We start from the raw sequence: 21,968 nt of genomic DNA, 5'->3' as shown, positions 1-21,968 counted from the left end.
TACCATTACTAAGATGCACATCCCTCGATCTCAACCGGGTTATTCTTCTCTCCTGTTACCATTGTTGATGCCTTGTTAACAACCTCAGATTTTGAATAAATTTATTTTTAAAAGATGAATAATACGTTAAATAAACTCAACAAAGGGCTGTAAGAGCCTTAATGATCCCGTGAAAATTTGACTGAGATGGGGAATTGCATATCTAAGGGTTTCTAGTAGTGAACGAGTTAAGTGAAGCCGGTTACCATGGAGAATTTCGCGTGCAGTCGGTGTTGCGCTACTTCTAAACTGGGCCTTCATCCCGTGAACCTTGCTTCTAACTGAAGCATCCAGCGATTCAGTCATTTTCGACAAACACTGTATAGCCTGGCCCGGTAGCTCATAAAGCTTTGGTGATCCTAGCTGGAACCCGTTCTATTATTGTTCGTCACGTGGGATGTCCGATGATGATGCTGAAACGGCTGCCGAAGAGGTTGTGCTAAAGGTAATCAGTGGTCTTCTTGAGAAGAAGGATGATAATATTACTGATTTGTTTGTTTATTATTGTTGATTCCATTACAAAAACTAAGGTGGAATTTAGGTCCATTAGAAATGGTTCATTTTCTGGTGGTGATTTATTTTTTCATCGAAGTCTGATTTCCTTTTTTTCTGGATTTCTTATGCTTTGTTTTCTTACGTTTTTGGTCACCATTATTTCGTTTGCAAGCTACATGCTGCCAACATTTTTCTGCTCATTAAAACAGATTAAGATGTAAAAAGAAAATAAACAGACAAGTAGTTATACTATCAACACTATAACGTTGATAATATTAATTGTACGGTTCTTGGGGTTTCACCTTTTTTGCGGGAGAATTTATTGGTAATCATTCATTAGTGTTGCATCCATTTGTTTTTTCTTAGTGTGTAGTTCTTTCACTTGAGAGAATTCCCATTACTGTAATTTTTTTTTGGATATTTTGGAACAATCTTCGTAGCGCTTACGAATAAAGAATTATTTGCCCTATTTTTTGTAGAGTCGTAGCTGATTTAAGTTCTAATTTATATTCTTGTTAAACAAATTTAATCTTATAATAAGTTTACGTATAACAGTAAATTATTCATAATAATACAACATAATTGTTGTAAATATAAAAGCACAATAAGAATGTAATTTAGTAAATGCTGCAGCGTAGAGGAGGAACAACAAATAAATTTTACTAGAGTATTGTTATATATAATACTACTATATATACATATATATATATATATATATATATATATATATATAATAGTAAAGTGTTCTTGAAGTCTTTTTTATCGCTATTCTTGCTTATTTGGCCAAAGTGAGACCTCAGTTTTTAAAAGAAAAGTTATGTAACTGTCCATGTAAGGAAAACATTTACAGGTTTATTTTTGGTTGAAATGCTCTCGCTTTTAGCGAAATTAACTGAAGCAGATCCTTAGAAATCATTACGGAGGATTGAGCTTTACGGTTGAGAATGCTGTATTCTTTGGATATTTACATCTTGTACGGCCATCTTTTTCTTAAAGGGGAATGTTGATAAAAAGAAAAAGCCTCGGTGATGATACTATAATGAATTTCATCAGCCTAATTTCGTAAGCCTAACCTATTCACAAAATAACTTGAGCGTTTATGTTTGTATCTGCAGACACAAACATATCGTTGAATCTGCAGATATCTGCAGATTCAACGATATGTTTGCGATTTCAAACATATCGTTGTGCGTAAAAGATCGGAACTAAGCAAATGCACCGGAGCCGCGCACGTGTCGTGCGGTGGATTCGCTGAACACAGACACGCGAGAGCTGATATCAAATTGGACGTCACGAATTTCTGTTCGGGGAATACTTTTTTCTGACGATGCCTAATTTTAAGAGTTGAGAGTGCCTGCTTGCATGTTATATCAGTACTTTCTCTTTCATTTTCTTGCTCTATTCTATTCCTGTACTGTTCATTTCACGAAGTTTAAATAGATCAACATGTTTTAGGTAGTCGTCTGTGGTGATGGCTCATCGGGAAAAACCAGTGTTTGCCAGCGATTCGTTAAAGACACGTTTGAGAGATCATATCATCAGGTGCATGTTTATTTAAAATTATGTCGACTACAACTGCGTCTCGGAGTCGCTTCTCTTTAGAAGAATTACACGTTAATCTGTGGATTTCATGTTGGTCGTAATAAGGACCACCTCTTTTTTTGTTTGAGTGCAATCAATAACTGCAGCCATGACACCTCGAAAACAATGCGGCCTTTTGCAAAGGAGAAAAAATACCTCATCGCTCAACACGTCAACTGTGTCAAGAAGCACATGCAAATAAATGCATTTGGCGTCCAGTTGTTTGTTTCTCTGCGTCTCTTCGTTTACACCTGTCTGCCAATGTTGATGTGCCATTGCAACGTTGCAAGTGCGAGAAGTACTCTTGCACCAAATTCAGATAACCACGTCGGGACGACGTTCAACTTAGATGTTTACATGTATATTTTCATTTACATTGCACAACCTCAATCCTGTAGATCCCATCACAGTCGTGGATGGATGCTTGCGTTTTAGTCTTCGATCGAAGAGAACTTCGCTTGTATCAGCGATGAGCACAACGGACTACCAGACGACGTGTGATTTGCTGTTGTGTTGCCAGCGTTCAGCAGATCATTTGCGATAAACGAGAAAAGCGAAGGTTCGCTCACTGATGCTTGTTAGCTTGCACATTGTGGTTTTTGCTGTATAAACAAATGCTTCCTCCGGCCGTCATCGATTATTTTCCATCCATCTATCCATGCAGCCTACAAAGTTTCAACAACGAAAGCAAAGAGCGGAGATGTTTACGCGTAAAAGGTGATTCCAACTAGAAAACGCGGCAATGAAATCGCTGATGAAATTCGTAGGTGGTCGAGCGTTCCCCCATCGCATACATAGATAGAGTAGCTTCAAGTTGTATCTAGGTGAGCAATACGAAGCAAGAAGACGAAATGGATGTGCGATTGGTTTTTGTTTTGAGGGATTTTTTGAGCTTTACAAAATGGAAAATGAATAATGGGTTTGGTGAATATGTAATCAGGAGGAATTCAAACCTTTCCAAAGTAGAATTCCGGTAAATTTCTACGCAAATGCGTAGCAGGATAATGAATTGTTAGTCTTGAATAGAAAATTTAGCACACGAAAACAGCAGCAGGGTCTTTCAGCAGGGGTTTTCTGTTAAGCTTTTGGTTTGTTCATTACCACGTGCAGGTTCTACTACTGTTACCGATGTCTTGCCTTCAGAAGATCAAAAATCGGCTTAGACTGGTGGTTGATATTCGTTCAATGAAATATTGTACGTGTATTGTATGTCGGGTCTTTTCTGTACGATTGCGACCATCGCAGCAAACCCCAGCACCTTGATCCTCAGAGGAACCACTGTCTTTGAGAAATTTTGCGTTTAGCTTCGATGCCTTGACTACTTTGTTTCTGACGTATTGAAATTTCCGACAATAGCTCAGCAGGACAACTTTCTTGAAGACGTCGCCAGCGCCATATTTGCCCAAGTGACCGTGTCGCGTCCGCAGCACTTCATTAGCGCTTTCCCGTTCAGAAATCCACTCTTTTATACCTTGAGAGATGAGCCTTCGAGAAATTACCGGATTTATGGGGTCTTAGGTACGCCAACGCATGTGCAAAATGAGCGTAACAGAGCTTTTGAATAGCTAACAGTCTTCAAACACAAATCATTTATGATTATCCCTGCGGGAATTGGTACTTCTAACAAAGAGGTTGCGAGTTGCGTGCATTTGTGCTTTGTATTCTCTACCACATGATGTTCCGAAGTAGAACCATTTCCAGACCCTCGGGTTAGACTTCTTTTCGAAACGAATCTCATTGCCTGGGGATGTGCAGGTCCTTATGCAGGTGAACAATTCTTTCCTTTCTTTCTTTCACCACAAGCTTTACTTCGATTATTTTTCTGAGATCACTGGTAAAGGTGATGTGTGAGTTTTTGTAAAAATAGAGAAAAAAAATGAAATTTCGGAAGGAGAAGGTTTTTCTGCGGTTCCCTCTTTTTCTATACTTTCATACTCATTCCTAAAGTATTTGGGTTTAAAATTTCATTTTTTGGATGTTCATCTATAGAATGTGATAGTTGTGGTACCGTGCCACAAGCAATGAATTTTACATAGATTTTGCAGGTATGGGACATTGGTGGTCAAAGTATTGCCGGTGAGATGATCGACAAGTACATTTATGGCTCACATGCTGCCCTAATTGTCTACGACGTCACTAATATGAACTCGTTTGATAATTGCCAGGATTGGTTGAATGTGATTCGACGGGTTACGAAAAGTCAAGAGAAAGTACAGTGCATGCCTCCTTTCTTAATTAATATGCGTATATTCTCCTAAAATGAAATAAGGATTTTCTTCTTAAATCTCGAAAAAAATCACACATTGGTGTTTTCTTTTTTTTCTGATTTTTTTTTTTGGCGTGGAAGCCGCAAATCTCACACAGCAACATCTATCTATTAGAGTTCTGCTCATTTATTTGTATTTATGGATTATGACCTAAGAAAAACCATCAGGGGATGCAAGCAGATGTGGATCTCTTTGAGACCTCGAACGGGAATCTCTGGGAACAACCGATTGAACTCGTCGATGAGTTCTGTTACCTGGCTGTATGCAGAAGAACAACGGCAGCTTCGAAAAAGATATCCAGCAAAGGTGCGCGAAGGCCTCAACAAAGTGGCTGTGGTCGACCTCCATCACCAACGATGTCAAGCTGCGAGTCTACCTATCTGCAATTCGCCCCATCATGGTGTACGGATCGGAGACTTCTTAAGCTTCTTAGACGGCCGCTTGACTACTTTTGACCTATGGTATGGCACAAAGAGGATATTTATGCGGAATTTGATTTCTTCTTTAGTCACTTCTTTAGTCTTATATTGAGGAGACCAGTAAATCGCCTCGTTCAACGAGTCCAAGAGTTTGTCGGGTTCAAGCTAGAAAAGGTCGACTTGCTGAAAACGGAATTTCTGAACTGCGGTGAAGAAAGAGGACGTGAGGACACTCGACATGGATAGGCAGTTCAGTCGAGACATAAGGTTACGTAGGAGTTGGAAATGCGGCGAATAGTTTGATTCTGTGCACCTTCTTGCAGAAGATCGGAAAGGTTGCGCAGAGCTATTATTAATGTGTTCAAATACGACACATTCTTGCCAAGATGTGAGAAATAGCATGAGGCGATGATATAATCTCGCCGATTAAGTCAAATAGGCGAATGGTCTAAGAATTTATCTTAATAATAACCTCATCCCTACTGTTGGTGTCTATATTATTCTCTCTGATAGTGTCTGATGCACCATTTTTAATTTCTAGTTTATTTCTTGCATCAATAAGAACAGTCTGGATAGTTTGTAGTAAGCAGAGTAGTAATCTCCTGCGGGATATTATCTAAGTAATTTGCATAGTCATTTGCAGAATCCTTCCGAAAAATTTAGTAGGAACGAGTATTTTGAATGATCTTTCTCTTCTTAATCTTTCCAACAATGTTTATTTGATCTGCAACCTCATTTAATTTATTCGAAAAAGATAAGAGGATAGAATTTTTATTCCGTAATTTTAAGATTCCAAGTGTATGGTTGAGTTGCCTCTAGTCTTCTACATTTTCTGATTTTCCTGGTTTTCTTTTTCAGACATATCAAACCAAACAAATGCCAAATTTCTTATATCAGCAATGCAACAAGAATCAGTTTTTGAATAGGAAGTCCCAAAAGTTACGCAAGATTGGAATTAAATAGAAAACACAGTTTTTCCACTTTTTCAAAATTGAAATGTGAAGTACATAAGATAGGATGATGTATGGGATAGCACATGGGCTGGAGGGAGGCATCATCGAACCATTCTTTTTTTTTGAAAATGAAGCTGGTCAAGCAGGTACTGTTTCTGGCGCTCGATATCGTGACATGGTAACCTTTCAACAAGATGGTGGCTGTACAACCCAATGAAATAATAATTGAAACAATTCACTTACTACATAAGATATTTCCTGGTCGCCTACTCTCTCGTTTCGGTGATCAGAATTACCCACCTAGATCATGTGATTTTACACCATTGGATTTCTTTCTATAAGGTTATTTGAACCCAAAGGTCCATGTCAACAAGCCCACATTCACCCGTGTATTGAAGGAGGAGATCCAACACTATATCAACAAGCCACATCTATGCAAAAAAATTCATGAAAAATTTCGATGAAAGAGTGCGTGTGTGCCAGCACACCCGTGGGGTCATTTGCCCGATGTGTTATTCCATAACATTATCCTATGTACATTATGCTTCAGTTTAAAAAAAACTGAAAAACTGTGTTCTTTATTTAATTCAAATCTTGTATGTATGTATATATATATATATATATATATATATATATATATATATATATATATATATATATATATATATATATATATATATAATTCCAGCAATTAATAAGCAACTTTAGCACACGACCTTACATTGCTTTTTTGGTCCTCTTTTGCGTCTGCGTACACCTCGGGTTACTGTATTTCCCCCTCAAGGATTACCTTATGTCATTTCCTGCCCGAGCCACCCATTTCTAACCACCGACTTTTGATGTATGACAGGACATACAAGACTGAGTCCATGTATTGCGAGGTCGCGGTGCGCTCCATTAGTAGCATCTGACTCGGTTTCAATAGAAAAGAAACGGTTGTACCACTTTTTAATCGTTGTAAGTAGGTTTAACTATTAACTTTTCAACCGACGAATTTCAACCCTAAAATCAAGTACCGGTGACATACAGAAAAGGTGACAAAGGCCTTGTTTTTGCAGCCCGCTGCATTTTTTTCTTGCACTGGAATTGTCTTTTTTCTCCATTCTTCCAAAGAAAGACCCATTCGAATAACAATTGAAGGCGAATGCACTTTTCATGTCAACACGACATGTCCGTTTTGCTCGGCCAGGTATAAACACCATATATTTTCGGACGTGCAACATTTACTGTCGTCCTTGAATGTTCACATGAAAATGTTGCTAAAGAGGGGTGTTCATCCGGGTAGTTTCCCCTGAACATTCTCTTAAGGTCAGAAACGAAGGGAAACGAGAGAAGTGGTGTTGCCGTCCTTAGAATTCTTTAGTGAAACCCTTTGTCAGAGTAACAATGCGATTGCGTCCTGACAGAATAGTACAACTCCTGCAATAACATCGCCTACATCAGTTTTAAGTGTTCTTGGTTTTTCTAAGGGCATTATCGCTCAGCTAGTCTCGCAAATCGAGCTACTACTCAGTCTAGTAGCCTTGTAAAATTCCGTAGAAGCCATTAGAAAAATGGAAACAAAACAGGATTCGAAGTAAGATGGTTTTACGAGTTGATACAGGAGCGATCCACAGCAGACGTGCAGTGCTTTCGTACAACAGCAACGCGTTTTTCCTTGACTACAGTAATTGCTCCGTATTTCTTTGTTCTTTTTTCTTCAACTGAACGTTGAGCTTATATCAGGAGGAGAGGGGGACTGAAAATCATATGCAAATTGAAAATATTTGATCATAAAAAGGAAACCAACTTTTTTTTAGCAAACTTTATTTCTTAAAAAAATCTTTTGTTTTGATGTCTGCCGTTTGCGCGAGTTCCATACGATTCAATCTAACTATGTGAATCTACTCCTGATCTTTTCCGAACGTTCACGTATCTACTTTTCTGAAGTGAAATAATGCAGCCTAGTAGGTGGGAAGCCAACACCATGGAATTTTTAGTTTTTCTGGAACGAAAGCTGCCTAAACCTCGCGATGTTAGTTTCCTCTCTTTATGTTTCTGGACGAAATGAGTAGTGGTGGATAGTTGAAGGTAGTTCATACGATCGTTTATATCTCTATTTGCAAATTTATATATTGTTATAATTTAATGAAACTTATAGGTCTCGATTAAAATGGCAAAGTGCCCCTCTGCTTGTCGCTGTGATCTCTGTCTGTTGACGTCAACGTTAAATAGTTCTCTCAAAAGAAAGAAAACTTTTAAAAAAAGACATTTTGCAGACAGTCTGTCTCTGAGTCATTTGAAGGTTTGTAGAATCACAAAGTAATTCGTATTACCACAAATCTTGCAAAAATCTATGGATGATAAGCATCCATTACATTAGATTTACACTTCTGCCCATACGTGAATCGCTTGCTCCTCGTAGATCAAAAGAAAGTTGCTGTTGATCATTTTAATGACCAACCTGTTGTTGTAGCCTAGTAGCCGCTTTTTCATCGGGTTGTTTATTGTGGACGTATTTTTTGTTTATACCCTGGATCCAAAAAAAACAATGGAGGTCTCTGTGGTTGTAAATAAGATGGCCATTGAAGTCGGTTCGGGACCATTGTCAGGGTATATCGACTGGTTTAGTTTTTTGTTCGTTCTGATATCATGCGTCACAGATGACAGACATGATGCAGGATGGAAACCATGGTGCATGATAGAATTCTAGAATTTAATGGATAATTCTTGGGGAGAATCCCTGATTTTTTGTGTCTATAGAACCTGGAAGAAATCGATCGTGGATCTAGAGATTCGGCAGCGTCAAGGAAAGCACAAGGACGAGTGTGGTGCACTGACAAAAGGTTTGTCGAGCGCCTGCACGGTGGATGGTTTTTTGTATAATTTTTTCTTACCAAAGGCTTTCCATGTTTCTCTGGCGTCGATGGATTGAATTTGTCTCAGGAATAGAAAGACTGATTTGATAAATTACGATTGACCTTCGTGGGTCAGTGTATATAGTGGTCCACTGGCCACATACATGTTCATTGATCCAGATGATCCTCCCACATCCGAACTTCCACCAAACACGGAGATGTGACGGTCAAACATCATCGAGCAATGTTTTAGGAAGTTCTCAACCCACCTTTAAAGCTTGTATTGTGTCGAAAATGTGTTCATTCCCATAATTTCTTGGTGGGCAACATCTTTTCGAGAGCTGAGTGGTTGCGTAACCTCTGCGTATTATATGCGTCATAGTTGCCATAGCACTTTCCAGCATCGTTTGTCCGTCACCAAAATGTGCTTTAGTACCTTGCTCGTATTGACGGCTGTTTACATAGCATGCCCACGCAATCGAATGGTGAGGCCGCGCTCTCTCTCTCTCTCTCGCTTGCGTTGTTTAGATATGCCCCAGCCGTTTATTTGTTTGTCAATGCCGTCGTCGTCGATAGTTACGTTAGTACGAGGTAAGGGCGACTATCGACTCGTTGCACGCCAGCGCGCCACCACAACGATGGAGAGGGATTTTCACCGTCACTTTTCGTCGTGAAACATGAGGGACTCTTGAGGATAAGCGGCATGGTCCTGCAGAAAAAAATGTTCTGAGAAAAATTAAGACAAATATCATTAAACGTATGCGGTGATCTTCATAGGATTAGTTTCGTTTTTCGTTTTCATCTATCCAGGTTGGCCTTAGATGTGGCTTGCTATTCAGAAGCGATGTTACAGAGTTGTAGCTTTATGTGGTACGCTTTGGCGCTGCTACAGTACACCAGTGATTCGATGTGGTGTCAAAGATCAAGCAAACTCTGAAATAGTGGTCCTAGATCTCGTTTCAGCACGGATTTAAGAAAATTATCTGGATTCTCTTGAATAGGTAGCGCTTGTGGATAAAACTCGAGAAGACGACTCCAAGATGAACACGGATGGGTTGCCTATCTATGTTCTGACTTCTTGTCTTCATATCTTCTTCGTGTATTTTTTCCTGAATTTTAGGAGAAATGGAAGATGTAGGCTGTCTAGGCTGAATTTTATGAGAACGCTAACAAACTGCTATTTCATCATTGTGTAATTTATTATTATTTCTATTATAATTGCTTCTGATTGGTTCTTCAACTCAACAGGCGACATAAAGAAGCGCAGAATGTAGCTCACGTAGGCCTGATAAGGTGATCACTTATTTCGCGCTGAGTCACGGTGGGGAGCTCATTTGTTTTTTCCATCAATTTTTTCGCAAGTATTGCACAGCGCTACCTCAACGAGAGGTTGTGTATATTAATGCGATTTTGGAAATTCTGCACCCACACATTTTTTTGGGGTTTAAGAGATTTTCGAGTTAAATATGTTACCATGTTGTCCAGTCTGTGTAATAATAATCACTGAACTAGTTAATCGGTGGAAATCAACCCTTTGACTACAGATGGAACTTTTATTTTTGAGATTTGGATGAATTGCATTGCTCATACCTTTTACAGATAAGAAATTGGTTATAATAAATTTGTTTCCTGATACTTATTCTCAAACTATCGATCAATGAAAAAACCTGTGGATACCCCTCGTACTACTACCTACCTACCTAAGACTTCTTTGAAGCGGGATCTTTCGGTGAGTCATCGAGTTCCTCCTGAGCAAAAATGCGTGACCGACTTGCCAGTAGGTTACGAATCATTTCAACATTACTTATTGGAGCTCTGTTATTCAATAAAGGGCACGGCGTTGGTCAGTCCCTTGGGGAGGTGTCTACGCGTTCGACTTCAGCTCAGACTTCGTCTGAGGTTTATGAACGTGCGTGCAGCCTTAAAATGGCTTACGAGGACTAGCCGATGTGTCAAGTCAGTGTTTTTTTTTATCCTCCCATGCACATCTGGTACCAATTTTTCGATCCAGGAGGGATGAAAGGCTTCGTTTGCACCAGGGCGGATTGGAAACTCCGATTGGTTGTAGCCACAGCGGAACCTCTTACCCACTACGCCACACCGCCCCTTTGTTGGCTGATATTCACTGAATATGTATCAAACCATGTTTAATAATTAAGAAATGAAGTTCGTCATTCGTCTAGAGTATAGGCTGTGTTTTCATTCGTGAGGTTGTTCTTACGTTTTTGACCACTACGGATACTAGCTATTTATTTTTTGTTTTTTTTTAGTGGATCATATATGGATGGAATAAACAACAGCGCTATATTCCTTCCATACTGTTCAGCAAAATGGGGAAAATTTTTTGAGTCCGCGAAGGATAACAAACACACTTCAGTAACAGTACTGGTTAAACAATTATTTGAATGACTTATTGCTGCTGCATGTATTTCCTAGAAATTTCAACCAATCTGTTATCACATAGTATTCCCGTTGAGCCCGAGGCCCAAATTTTCACATTTCTGTTATTAGCAGCCGTGCTCTGTTTCAGCCTCCGCAGATTGTTCTTGTCGGGAATAAAGTCGATGAAGAACGGCTACGCAAGGTGCAAGTCGACGCTCATTGTGCGTTCGCAAAGCAACACGATCTGAAAGCGTTCTATGTGTCAGCGAAGACCGGCGATTCGGTGACGATGATGTTCAGGTGTGTTGTTTAATGATGGATTCGTTGTTGCTTTCTTCTCCAAAAATCAAAACATCGATTTTTCTTTTCAAAGAATGAATGAGACCTAGTGGAACCATAAATGGATGTAACAAATGTTGACACAATTTCGGACATTTTATAATCTCATGCGTTTCAGAATACTATTTTCTGTCTTTTTTCTCGGGGTATCTGTAAATTATCGGAACACCGGTTTTCACGTGGTATCAGGAGTATTACTGGTGTTTTCATTTTCTTTTTTTTTCTTCCTCACCGTTAGTTTAATTGCCCTTGCCATGTCTTGAAATGTCTGTTCTTCGCCGCTTTTCGCGCTAATATTTTTCAATTTCTGAGTTCCCAGAAAATAAATAAAAATGCAAAAGTGTTCACATTTATCTTGTATTTTTCTGATTCTATGTTTTATTTGTGGGACTACATTCTCTGCTAGTTTACATTCACCAAGACTGTCATTTGTCGTGTATGAGTTTTACACTTGTTACTCATATTTAACCACAATATAAGTTTTTTTCATTCACCCATTCATACATTTTAAGTATCTTGATTTTTGCCTAATTCACCCACCAGTTCTTTGTTTTTTCATCCAAAAAATCATCCAACTCATCATTCATTCGTGATTTGAATCCACCCCATGCTCCAATCAATTCCCTTTTCATCCAACCGTTCATTCGTTTACTCATTCAACCATCCATCTATCCATTCATTTGTATTTTCTTTCATTCACTTTTCAATTTCCTTCAGCTATTCGTCTCTTCGTTCATTATTCCACCTAAATCTCGATGAACTCCTCATCAGGGCATTCGAGCATTCGTTCATCCCTCTATACATTGACATTTGTCCCCCATTTCGTTTTCTTTATTCGCTCCCACATCCATACCTTCATCCATTTATGCATTTAAATTATCTTACCATTACTAATACCGGCCCATTCATTCATCTCTCGTCTCATTCGTTCATTCATCGTCCCTTCTATTTATACATTCATTAATTCATTTATCTAGTCCGTTCGATTCTCATAAATCTTACAGTTTAGTTACTTATTCGTCTATTCAAAATCTGTTTATTTATTCGTATATTCTCCTTCTCTCTTTTTCCCTCCTCTTTCACTTCCTATTCGTTAATCTGATAAAAAACAGTGTAGAAGTGTAAATAACTAGTAAATTCTAAAAAATTGTGTTTTGTGACTGTCGGATACTCGACTCGGTACGTCCTCAATCACTTGGGGGGGGGGAATCTTTGAAAATATTTATGTTTTTAGGCTTCCGTCAAAGGTTCTCTTAGATCGTACACTGTCGTTGACGTGCGTGCACATAAATTGCGACATTTGAGAAGGACCGGGATTCGGTGTTATTTGTTTGTCAGAAATTGGTGCTCCGTTGTATTTTTTTTTTTTGTTCGATTGCGGGAGGTAAGGGATTCGGAGAGGAAAATACTATGTAATCCTCTTGGGAAAGTGGAAAGCGAATCTTAATAAACTTCTAAAAACTTTGACAGTGATTCGATATCAAATATGGTTGAGATTTTAACGTTGAGATCATTTTGGGTGTTTGTTTCAACATACTTGCTTTTTTTTCGCTTTTTGCAAAGAAGGGGAAAAGGGAAAAATTTTGTCGTTTTTTTAGAGTTAATGCAGTTTTTTTTGAAAGGATTACTCGAATTGAGGAGAACCTATGCATTTTTTTTTCTTTTTCTCTCCTATTTTGTTATGCCAATTCATGAAAGGCAGAAATATTTTAGGCTGCAACTTCATGGATTTGCATTTTTGAGTTCATCTGACTAGGAAAGAGGAAGTGCTCTCAACCTAAAAACCTAAACTCAAACTTTTACTTATCTTGGATGTAGTCTGAACTTTAAAAAGATTCGATTTCACTGTTTTTCCTATCACTGTGAAGACTGGGAACCATAAATTGATTTTTAACATAATATATGCACTCATATGCACCCTTCTTTCTGTAGCTCTTCCAATCATTCGAGAGAGAGGAAATTGTAGTTTTAATTGTAGGAAAAGTTTTTTTCGAGAAGACAAAAAAAAAAACGAGAGGAAGGGAAGATTGTTTTCAAAACAAAGAAGGCTCCTAACTCGGTGAATATATTTGAAATTATGGGTGAAGATGGAACATTACAGTTTGGATTGCGTTCCATACGTTATTTTTGAGACAACATCTCCAAAGGCAATGCCTCCGCTTCCCTAGTGCGGTCGCGTTTGTGGCATCTAGAATATATATATATATATATATATATATCATATATATCAGTAGCTTGTAAGGGTTGTTTGCGTGTTTTCTGATGCGTTAAATTGAACGTGTTGTGAGTGGAATGAGAGGGAGGCGTGAGAGTGTTGGAGGGGAATTCAGATGGGAACGCGCACGCAGACAGCCTGTCCACATTCGCTCGTGTTTTCTGAACGGCTTCGGTCCTTTTTGTGTGAGGTCCAACAACAACACTAAACATCGACACCGTATACGTTATGCTGCAACAACAACAGCCGGGGATCGATGATGAGCATAATGCCGCCAAGCCGGCGGAAGGAGAAAGGAATCGCTTCGAAACTTTTTGGAAGTAAGAAAACTCAACATTGCTCCATTTCCAACCAACCACAAGCCAGGGTCATCTCTGGTCTTTGCCCACCATTACTAGAACTAGAATCCAGCAGATTGCTACAAGAGTGTGGGAAGTTCTTGTGAAAATGACCTATGTGCGTTGATGCCAGACTGTTGATCTTCAAGAGGCTTGTCTGGATACTCATAAATCTCGATGGGAAACGTATAATATGTGACTCAACACTAGCATACCAATCAATAATCAATACTTCTTGCACCTTGACTCCCGTTGATCTTCGAACTGGTCGAGCGGGCGCCAGTAATTCTTCCATTTGTCCCGATCGCGTGCCAGAGTAGCCCAGTGGTTCCTCCTTTCGCGTGGGACACGAAGAGCATCATATTTTTCTTTCAAGGACTTCGTGAAGAAATCTGACCATCGGGTCGGCGGTCTTCCTGTAGTGCGCTTAATATCGCGGGGAACCCAGTCGCTCACGGCTCTGATCCAACGGTTGTCATCAAAGCGCATCACGTGTCCGGCCCACCTTATGTTACTTTCCTTGGCAAACGTGGCGGCGTCTCTAATCTTCGATCGCTGACGTAGGAAAGAACTTCGAATCCCGTCCCTCACTTGCGTGAAACGGGATACTCCTAGCATCACTCCCTCAATTGCGCGTTCACTGACGCTCACCGCGTATTCTTTCTGCGTGCGAAATGTCCAGGTTTCCGTTGCATAGGTCAAAGCAAGAAGTACGGTGGTGTTGAAGAGGTGAGCACGGAGCCGGGTGTTCCTGGTCTTCTTCACTACATCCTTGATGCTCTTATACGCTTCCCAAGCCGCTCGTGTCGTCCTGCCCAGCTCGGGGGTCAGGTCGTTCATCATGTTCAATTCCCGACCCAGATAAACGTAGCTGGTGCATTCGGATATGTTCGTTCCGTTGAGCGTGAATGGGGCATCCGAGACCCATCCGTTCCGCATGAACATCGTCTTTTGTAGATTCAACTGAAGACCGATGCATCCATATGTTTCGTTGAATTCCATCTGGATTCGTTCCGCTTGGCTGATGCTAAGTGTTATCAGTACGATTTCATCAGCAAAGCGCAAATGGTGTAGCTGCCGACCATCAACCTTCACTCCCACGTCGTCCCATTCCAACTTTCGCATTGCGTTCTCGAGGGTGGCTGTGAATATTTTGGGTGAAATTGTATCACCCTCTTCACGTCAATAATGATGTTCTTGTAGAATGGCGAAATTCCGGTCGTGAAGTTACTGTACAACTCTCGAAGTACCTTTATATACTGAGTAGGGACGCCTTGGTTGTCCAAGGCTTCCACGACCGCTTCCGTCTCAACCGAGTCGAAAGCCTTCTTTAAGTCAATGAAGGTGAGACAGAGCGGCATCTTGTACTCTCGTGATACCTCGATGAGTTTCGAAACAGTGTGAATGTGGTCAATCGTGCTGAATCCTTTTCGATCCAGATAACTATCCGGATAACTTGCACAAATCGCTACAACTACATAATTTCTGATTGAAAACAGAAAATCATTGTGTGCACGTAAAATTTTTCAAAAGGAACCATCAGTCAGTTTTTTTAAGGGTACATATTACTTTCCTTTTTCACTTTATCGGGAATCAGAAAGAATTTCCAGTTTCTCAGCGCAGAATGTGCCCTATTCTAGAAAAAATATTCTAGAAAAACTGATTGACTTGTTTCTCAGCGTCCTTGCCTCAGTGCACTGAACGCTAATCTACATAAGATTCTTAAATTTACAGACGTATTAGCAAGTTTTGCACTTGATGTTTAAACCACGCGAATTTGCGAGAACTCGTTCACAAATGTCCCCTCCAATACCTTTGTGTAAACGCTGCTTCTACTGTGGCAATTTTTTTTCAACACTCATTATGAAAACCAGTTTGAGGAGCAAAAGTTTGACGTGATGGCTAGTGGAGCTCCTCACCCTACTAACAATCAGGTTAAAAAAGCGAAATATTAAACAAAAAACTAAAAATGGCATTGGATTTGAGAAAAGAATTGATAGAGTAGATGTACTGTAAATTGCAGTAGGATTAGGAAACGTCGGGGCCAGTTTTCGTGAGTATCAATTGTGTGAACGGAGAACAAAACTAAAAATAAGAAATATGCAAGGCACTGTTTCAGAGCGCAGATTTCTGAATGGGCCCCCAAGATTTGATACCGTGTATATCGTAGCCGAAGTGTAGTATATTAAAGAATAGAGACCAAAGAATCCTCCGTAACTGAACGATGGTGTTATTGAGTTGAGACTACTTGGCTATCATGTATTTCGCGCTCGACAGGATTCCATCTAGAAAAGCCCAATCCAAATGTAACATTTATCGAAATGTAGAGTCATTTCCCTTGAGATATTATATTTCTTGATATTTCCAAATGGTTAGGCTTCTTTGTTTACCTAATAATGCTTCACTGCGAACATCGTAGGCTCAATTTTTTGCCTCATCTGGCAATATATTTTTGACTAATGAAACTGGATTATTTTTCAAACGAGAAAAAACTGCGAATTATTTTTCAAAGAAAAGAAATCGAATGACAACAGAGAGCTTCACAAGATCCCAATCAATAATACCAGTAACCATGATAGGCAGTTGATTCATTGGTGCTGACAAATGGCGCATATTTGTTGCTGAGTTGATTGCCATGATACGGTATTGTACAGTAATGCTAAACCTGTCTGTGAAAGAGATGATTTGTAGATAACTGACGAGCGATTTCTGCATTATGACTGAGTGGAATTCGAAAAAATACATCCGATATGGAAATGAAAAATTTGTCGAAAACACGTCGTGCTGCTCTTTCCTATGAGTTTTCATTATTTGCTAGGGATTGGGTGGGGCCAGAGAATGCTGCGCTTTGCCCATTAGTTTCTGTAGTGGTGATCTACTTAGCTGTTAGCACATACGTTTCATGGGTTAGATATAGAAAGTACATAAAGTGAGTGTATGAAGTGCATACAAAACCACTCCTCACTTGCGTCCCGAAATCCGTCGCAAAGGTCGGAATCCTTGGGAGTAGGCAAAATTAAGATTTGAAGACACTATTCGGAAGCAAATGAGCTGCTGATTTCAAATGTACTCCAAGAATTTAGTTTTGAGAAATGCGTAACCTGAAAACAAGCAAAGTTTCCGCAACCTTCGGTAATTACTTTCACACCTCCCCAATCCTGCCATTGGCATATTTAGCGGATGCATTCCGTTGGAGACAAGAGGTATTCGTAGAGTTTGCGCTAATTTTTCAAAATTTCATGTTATTTCGTTTACTAGTCACCTTCCTTTCCAGTTTCAAGTTGACACTACTGTTCTTACGAGTAAGAGCTATGTGGAATTCTCGTTGCCGTTCGCTTATATTCAATTATAACGGTGTGTTTGTGGCACGGAATCGCCAGAGGAGTCACCTATCGGAGGTGTGAGGTGCCTGGCGAACCATGCTTGGGTCGCGATAACCATTCCAGCCATATGATATCTACCGAGTATATGAGTGGGCGGAGTCCAAGTGAGTTTGACATCATTCGGAAGAGCGAGAAGAATCGACTATGTTAGGTACAGAAAAATTAATGGAGGCTGCAGAAATCTGCAATCTGGCTGCAGAAAAAAAGAATTTCGTCCAATCTGGTCACTTGAAAACCATGAACAGCTGTCATCCATTTCAAGCGCCTAAGCCTTCAAAAATTGGAAGAAATAGCGAAGTAGAGCAAAGTTGTAGGTTCAACATTGAAAAAGAAAGGCACCTTCGAAGCTAGATACTTACAATTTTAATTATTGTCGAAAACAAATTGTTCGCTTAGAAAATTAACGGGCAGATTTTTCACGGCTAGGAAACTGTGAATTTTAATTGACCTTCAATGGAGCACTTTTGTAAATTTCTGAAGAGAATGGGAAATTTGAACTCGTATGTGATGTGGGGTACCAAAATGCTCTAAATAGTCTCCTGATTAGAAGTATAATGAACATTTCGTCTAATTTTGAGAAATTAACGCCTCTTCTTTCCAACGGGATACATCCGTGGGATATGCCAATGGGCAGGATTGGGGAGGTGTGAAAGTAACTACCGAAGGTTGCGGAAACTTTGCTTGTTTTCAGGCTACGCATTTGTCAAAACTAAATTCTTGGAGTATATTTGAAATCAGCAGCTCATTTGCTTCCGAATGGTATCTTCAAATTTTAATTTTGCCTCCTCCGAATGATTCCGACTTTTTACGACGGATCTCGGCATACAAGTTAGTAGCGGTGTTGTACAGTGGAGTATACACCCAGGTAGACCGATGCTGGTATCCCTTTTCGTGGTCTGCTTCTAATTTTACGTCAATAGTGACTTTTGGAAACAGTCTGTGACGAATCTCACACAAACCTTTTTTCTTGATAGCCACCTAAGGATTTTGAGTCAAACTGAAATGGTGTGTATTATACGGTTTCTGATTCATGAAAGATGTCTACGAACAATGTGCAATACACCAGAAATTAACTGGACATACATAAACGGTAAAAATAAACAGGCAAAGGTGGAACGATCCAGTTAATTGACGTGTCCTACGTTCTGCAGTCCGATTAGGACTAGGGAGGGTCCCATCGCGAGGGTGTATCTGCACACGCAGTTGCACCACCATTCGTTCCACCATCCGACTATGCACCCACTTTCTTGTGAAATACTAGTCTAATGGAAGATGAAGGGCGAAGCAAAGCTGAAACGCATTGATCGCTTTTCTCAAAAGGTACTGTACGACTGAATCGTGCAATCCCGAGATTAAGTGAAGGCTGAGCTTGGGAAGTACTCATGTAGTTTCCTTCTTCTATTCAATGAACCTACGCAGTTGAAATGCGCAAGGAACCGACACTGAACAACTAGTAACGGACAAAGCACATCGTAACCGATCACTTGGCTCTGTTCAATTCATTTTTGGGATCCGCTCGACTTCAGTTGGCAAGCGTAGAGTTCTTGATATGATAGATAAATGTATATGCAGTTTATCCGATGACTTGTACAAAATCAGACTACCCACACCAATCGACCGCAGAACTTCGTACCGCTGGGCTACGCGCGCTCCAAAAAGAGGTAACCATCGAAAGTGCCGGTGAATAGTTAGTGATCGTTTATATGATGTCTGTGAGGATATTGTTATTCAGTTCATATTATTACACTTTTAACACGTACCAGTGTTCTTCAGGAAAATGACCAGTTTTGACCGAGGGGATCGATCCATTGCAATCGCCGAGAAAGTTTTAGAGGTTCCGTTAGTTCAGTGGGAGATCGCCACTACTACTCGAAGACTTTTCCTATATGCTTAGATCTTGTCTCGCATGACTACTCTATTGGTTACCAATTTATTTATTCATTCCTTTCTGTCTTCTTCTCGGCTTCTTTTCTAGGATATCAAAGAATATTTCCAAATAATGGTCTGGAAACAATGAAAGCTTCCGTCAGAATTCTGATCGTTTTCAGCGCATTTCTTCGTTGTAAATGCGGCAAATGCTGAATACGGTTGTCAGACTTCGTTTGGTGATGATATTATCAGCGCAAAAAGTCCAAGTAGTACTCCACATGCTTCAATTCCAGTGTCTTCTAAAAGTGATTGAAATGCTCTACAAAAGCTACATTGAACAGTTTCGAACTGTTTCTAGGGGTTCAAAAAAATTTTGAAAAATTGAATAGATGACGTTTTATTGAACTTCACTTCGAACTCATCGTCTGAACCTTTTCCGGGAGCCATATTAGTAATTGATTTTACTTAAGGTGAGGCTGTTATCCCAGTTTAGTAATTACATCATCTATAGTTCATTTCATATAATATTGTTTTTATCTTTTATTACCAGTCTGAATGTCCGGCTAAAGCCGGACTTCAGACTTTCGGTGAGTTTAGCTTCGCTCCCCTTCACTGATCAGTGAAAGTTAATAGTAGTGGTATTTTCTGTAAAATTAGATTTGTGTTTTTTTAACAACGCTTTCCTTCTCTTCTTTATATTATAAATTAAGGCGAAAGTTTACGGAGTTTTCCTTCTAAACGGATTAATTCTACATTTGGAGAATATTCAACCATCAGCTACAAACACTGCTTCGATGCCAGAATAATGTAGATACAAATTGAAAGCATTACTCGAAGTATGGGTATTCCTCCTGATTGCCCCCAATAGTTATCACAGAATGATGTTTTAACATAAAATGGCGTGAAAGACATCATCCTACTGGTAAAGATAACGTTCCACGTCAGATCACATAAACATCTTGCTACTATTTAAGCAGCCATTTGCATGCGTGTTTCCACTTTCTGAGAATGGCATGCTACAAACTTGAGGCGAAAGAGGAAGGAAATAGGCACACGAAGTAGTCATAAAGGTGAAGAGCAAAGCGCCAAGTGGTTACGGCTATGAAACGGCTGCAACCATTTACCTTTTGCGTCATGCACACTAATTTATTGCGCTCCAATGACCGGGTCCACCGACGCCGGTGGATCCGTCGCACCCCATATTATAGCAATCTGGCGCCGTTGGACCCGTCCCACCCCCTTCTTTAGGTATCCGACGCCGGTGGACCCGTCGCACCCCCTTCTATAGATATCTGGTGCCAGCGCGCCAATCCGACACCGAGGACCCGTCGCAACCCATTTTATAGCTATCTGACCCCAGCGCACCAATTCAACGCCGGGTGGACCCGTAGCACCCCCATTTTCGAATTTCGTGACACACAAACAAACAAACAAACACACACACACACACACGGACTAAGCTCGTTATTATATAACCAGTCTGAATGTCCGGCTGAAGCCGGACTTCAGACTTTCAGTGGTGTTTGCTTCGTCGCTGATCAACGAAAATTAATATTAGTGCCGTTTTCTATGAAAATGGACTTGTGTATCTCCAACAAACTTTCTTCCTTTTTTATATTATAACTAAAAGCGAAAGATTTCATGGTCTTCTTTCGAAATGCGTCAGTTCTACATTTGGAGAACATTCGAACTTAAGCTCAAAACACTCTATCTTTATTAATATATTACAAACAAAATTTAAAAGAATAAATTGAAATATGGATTTTCCTCCTGTTTTCTCCCAAAAGTTATCAAAGAATGGTGTTTTGGCATTAAATGATGTGAAATACATCATCCTACTGATAAAGATAACGTTCCACGTCAAATCACATGAACATCCTGCTACTACTTAAGCAGCCGTTTGCATGCGGGTTTCCACTTTCTGAGAATGGCATGCTACCAACTTGAGGCGAACGAAGAATAGACACGCGGAGGAGTCGTAAAGTTGAAAAGCAAAGCGGGCAGTCGCTACGGCTATGAAACGGCTGCGACCATCTATCTTTTGCGTCATGCACACGAAGTTATTGCGCACCAATCCGACGCCGCGGGACCCATCGCAGCCCCTTCTACAGGTATCTGGTGCCGGTGGACCCGTCGCACCCCCTCCTATTGGTATCTGGCGCCGGTGGACCCGTCGCACCGCCTTTTTCGAATTTCGTAACACACAAACAAACACAAACACAAACACACACACACGCAGACTAAGCTCGTTATTATATATCATGATATACATATCATGTCATGATATATATATATATATATATATACATATCATGATATATATATATATATACACGCGGACTAAGCTCGTTATTATATATATATATTATATATATATGCTCGTTATTATATATCATGATCATGATATATATAATAACGAGCTTAGTCCGCGCGCGTGTGTGTGTGTGTGTGTGTGTGTGTGTGTGTGTGTGTGTGTGTGTGTGTGTGTGTGTGTGTGTGTGTGTGTGTGTGTGTGTGTGTGTGTGTGTGTGTGTGTGTGTGTGTGTGTGTGTGTGTGTGTGTGCGTGTGTGTGTGTATGTGTATGTATATGTATATATATATATATATATATATATATACATATATCCACCCGGCGTCAGATAGCTAGAAAATGTGCTGCGACGGGTCCCACGGCGTCGGATTGGTGCGACGACGCCAGATAGGTAAAAGGTAGGGTGAGACGGGTCCCGGGGAATCGAAATGGTGCGCAATAACTTCGCGTGCATGTCGCAAAAGATAAATAGTTAAAGCCGTTTCATAGCCGTGGTCATTGCGCGCGTTGCTTTTCACCTTCATGACTCCTCCGCGTAT

At 40.0% G+C, this 21,968-nt stretch overlaps 4 protein-coding genes across 5 annotated transcripts; 3 read left to right on the top strand and 1 right to left on the bottom strand.

The window, feature by feature from the left end:
* Positions 1-436: 436 nt before the first annotated feature.
* Positions 437-4,373, top strand: RB195_002127 (uncharacterized protein; the record flags this gene model as incomplete). Of its 2 annotated transcripts, XM_064199224.1 has the most annotated exons (4): positions 437-484; positions 1,990-2,076; positions 3,817-3,882; positions 4,161-4,373. In XM_064199224.1, the coding sequence occupies 4 exons, from the start codon at positions 437-439 to the stop codon at positions 4,371-4,373; spliced, it is 414 nt and encodes a 137-aa protein (XP_064055106.1). The 2 variants fall into 2 exon arrangements, with proteins under 2 accessions (XP_064055106.1, XP_064055105.1); XM_064199225.1 differs by lacking the exon at positions 3,817-3,882.
* A 179-nt stretch (positions 4,374-4,552) lies between these two features.
* RB195_002126 (uncharacterized protein) lies at positions 4,553-4,837 on the top strand (the record flags this gene model as incomplete). The annotated part of the gene is made up of 1 exon (XM_064199223.1): positions 4,553-4,837. The coding sequence occupies one exon, from the start codon at positions 4,553-4,555 to the stop codon at positions 4,835-4,837; it is 285 nt and encodes a 94-aa protein (XP_064055104.1).
* Positions 4,838-10,248: 5,411 nt separating this feature from the next.
* RB195_002125 (uncharacterized protein) lies at positions 10,249-11,362 on the top strand (the record flags this gene model as incomplete). The annotated part of the gene is made up of 5 exons (XM_064199222.1): positions 10,249-10,368; positions 10,782-10,801; positions 10,862-10,979; positions 11,122-11,273; positions 11,347-11,362. 5 exons carry the CDS (start codon positions 10,249-10,251, stop codon positions 11,360-11,362), a joined length of 426 nt encoding a protein of 141 aa, XP_064055103.1.
* Positions 11,363-14,090: 2,728 nt separating this feature from the next.
* RB195_002124 (uncharacterized protein) lies at positions 14,091-14,990 on the bottom strand (the record flags this gene model as incomplete). The annotated part of the gene is made up of 1 exon (XM_064199221.1): positions 14,091-14,990. The coding sequence occupies one exon, from the start codon at positions 14,988-14,990 to the stop codon at positions 14,091-14,093; it is 900 nt and encodes a 299-aa protein (XP_064055102.1).
* Positions 14,991-21,968: the final 6,978 nt, after the last annotated feature.

This window comes from Necator americanus, chromosome IV (assembly GCF_031761385.1).
Source record: "Necator americanus strain Aroian chromosome IV, whole genome shotgun sequence".
Classification (NCBI taxonomy): Eukaryota; Metazoa; Nematoda; class Chromadorea; order Rhabditida; family Ancylostomatidae; genus Necator; species Necator americanus.
The sequence above is the reverse complement of the archived record's forward strand: the minus strand, read 5'-3'. Positions and strand labels throughout refer to the sequence as shown.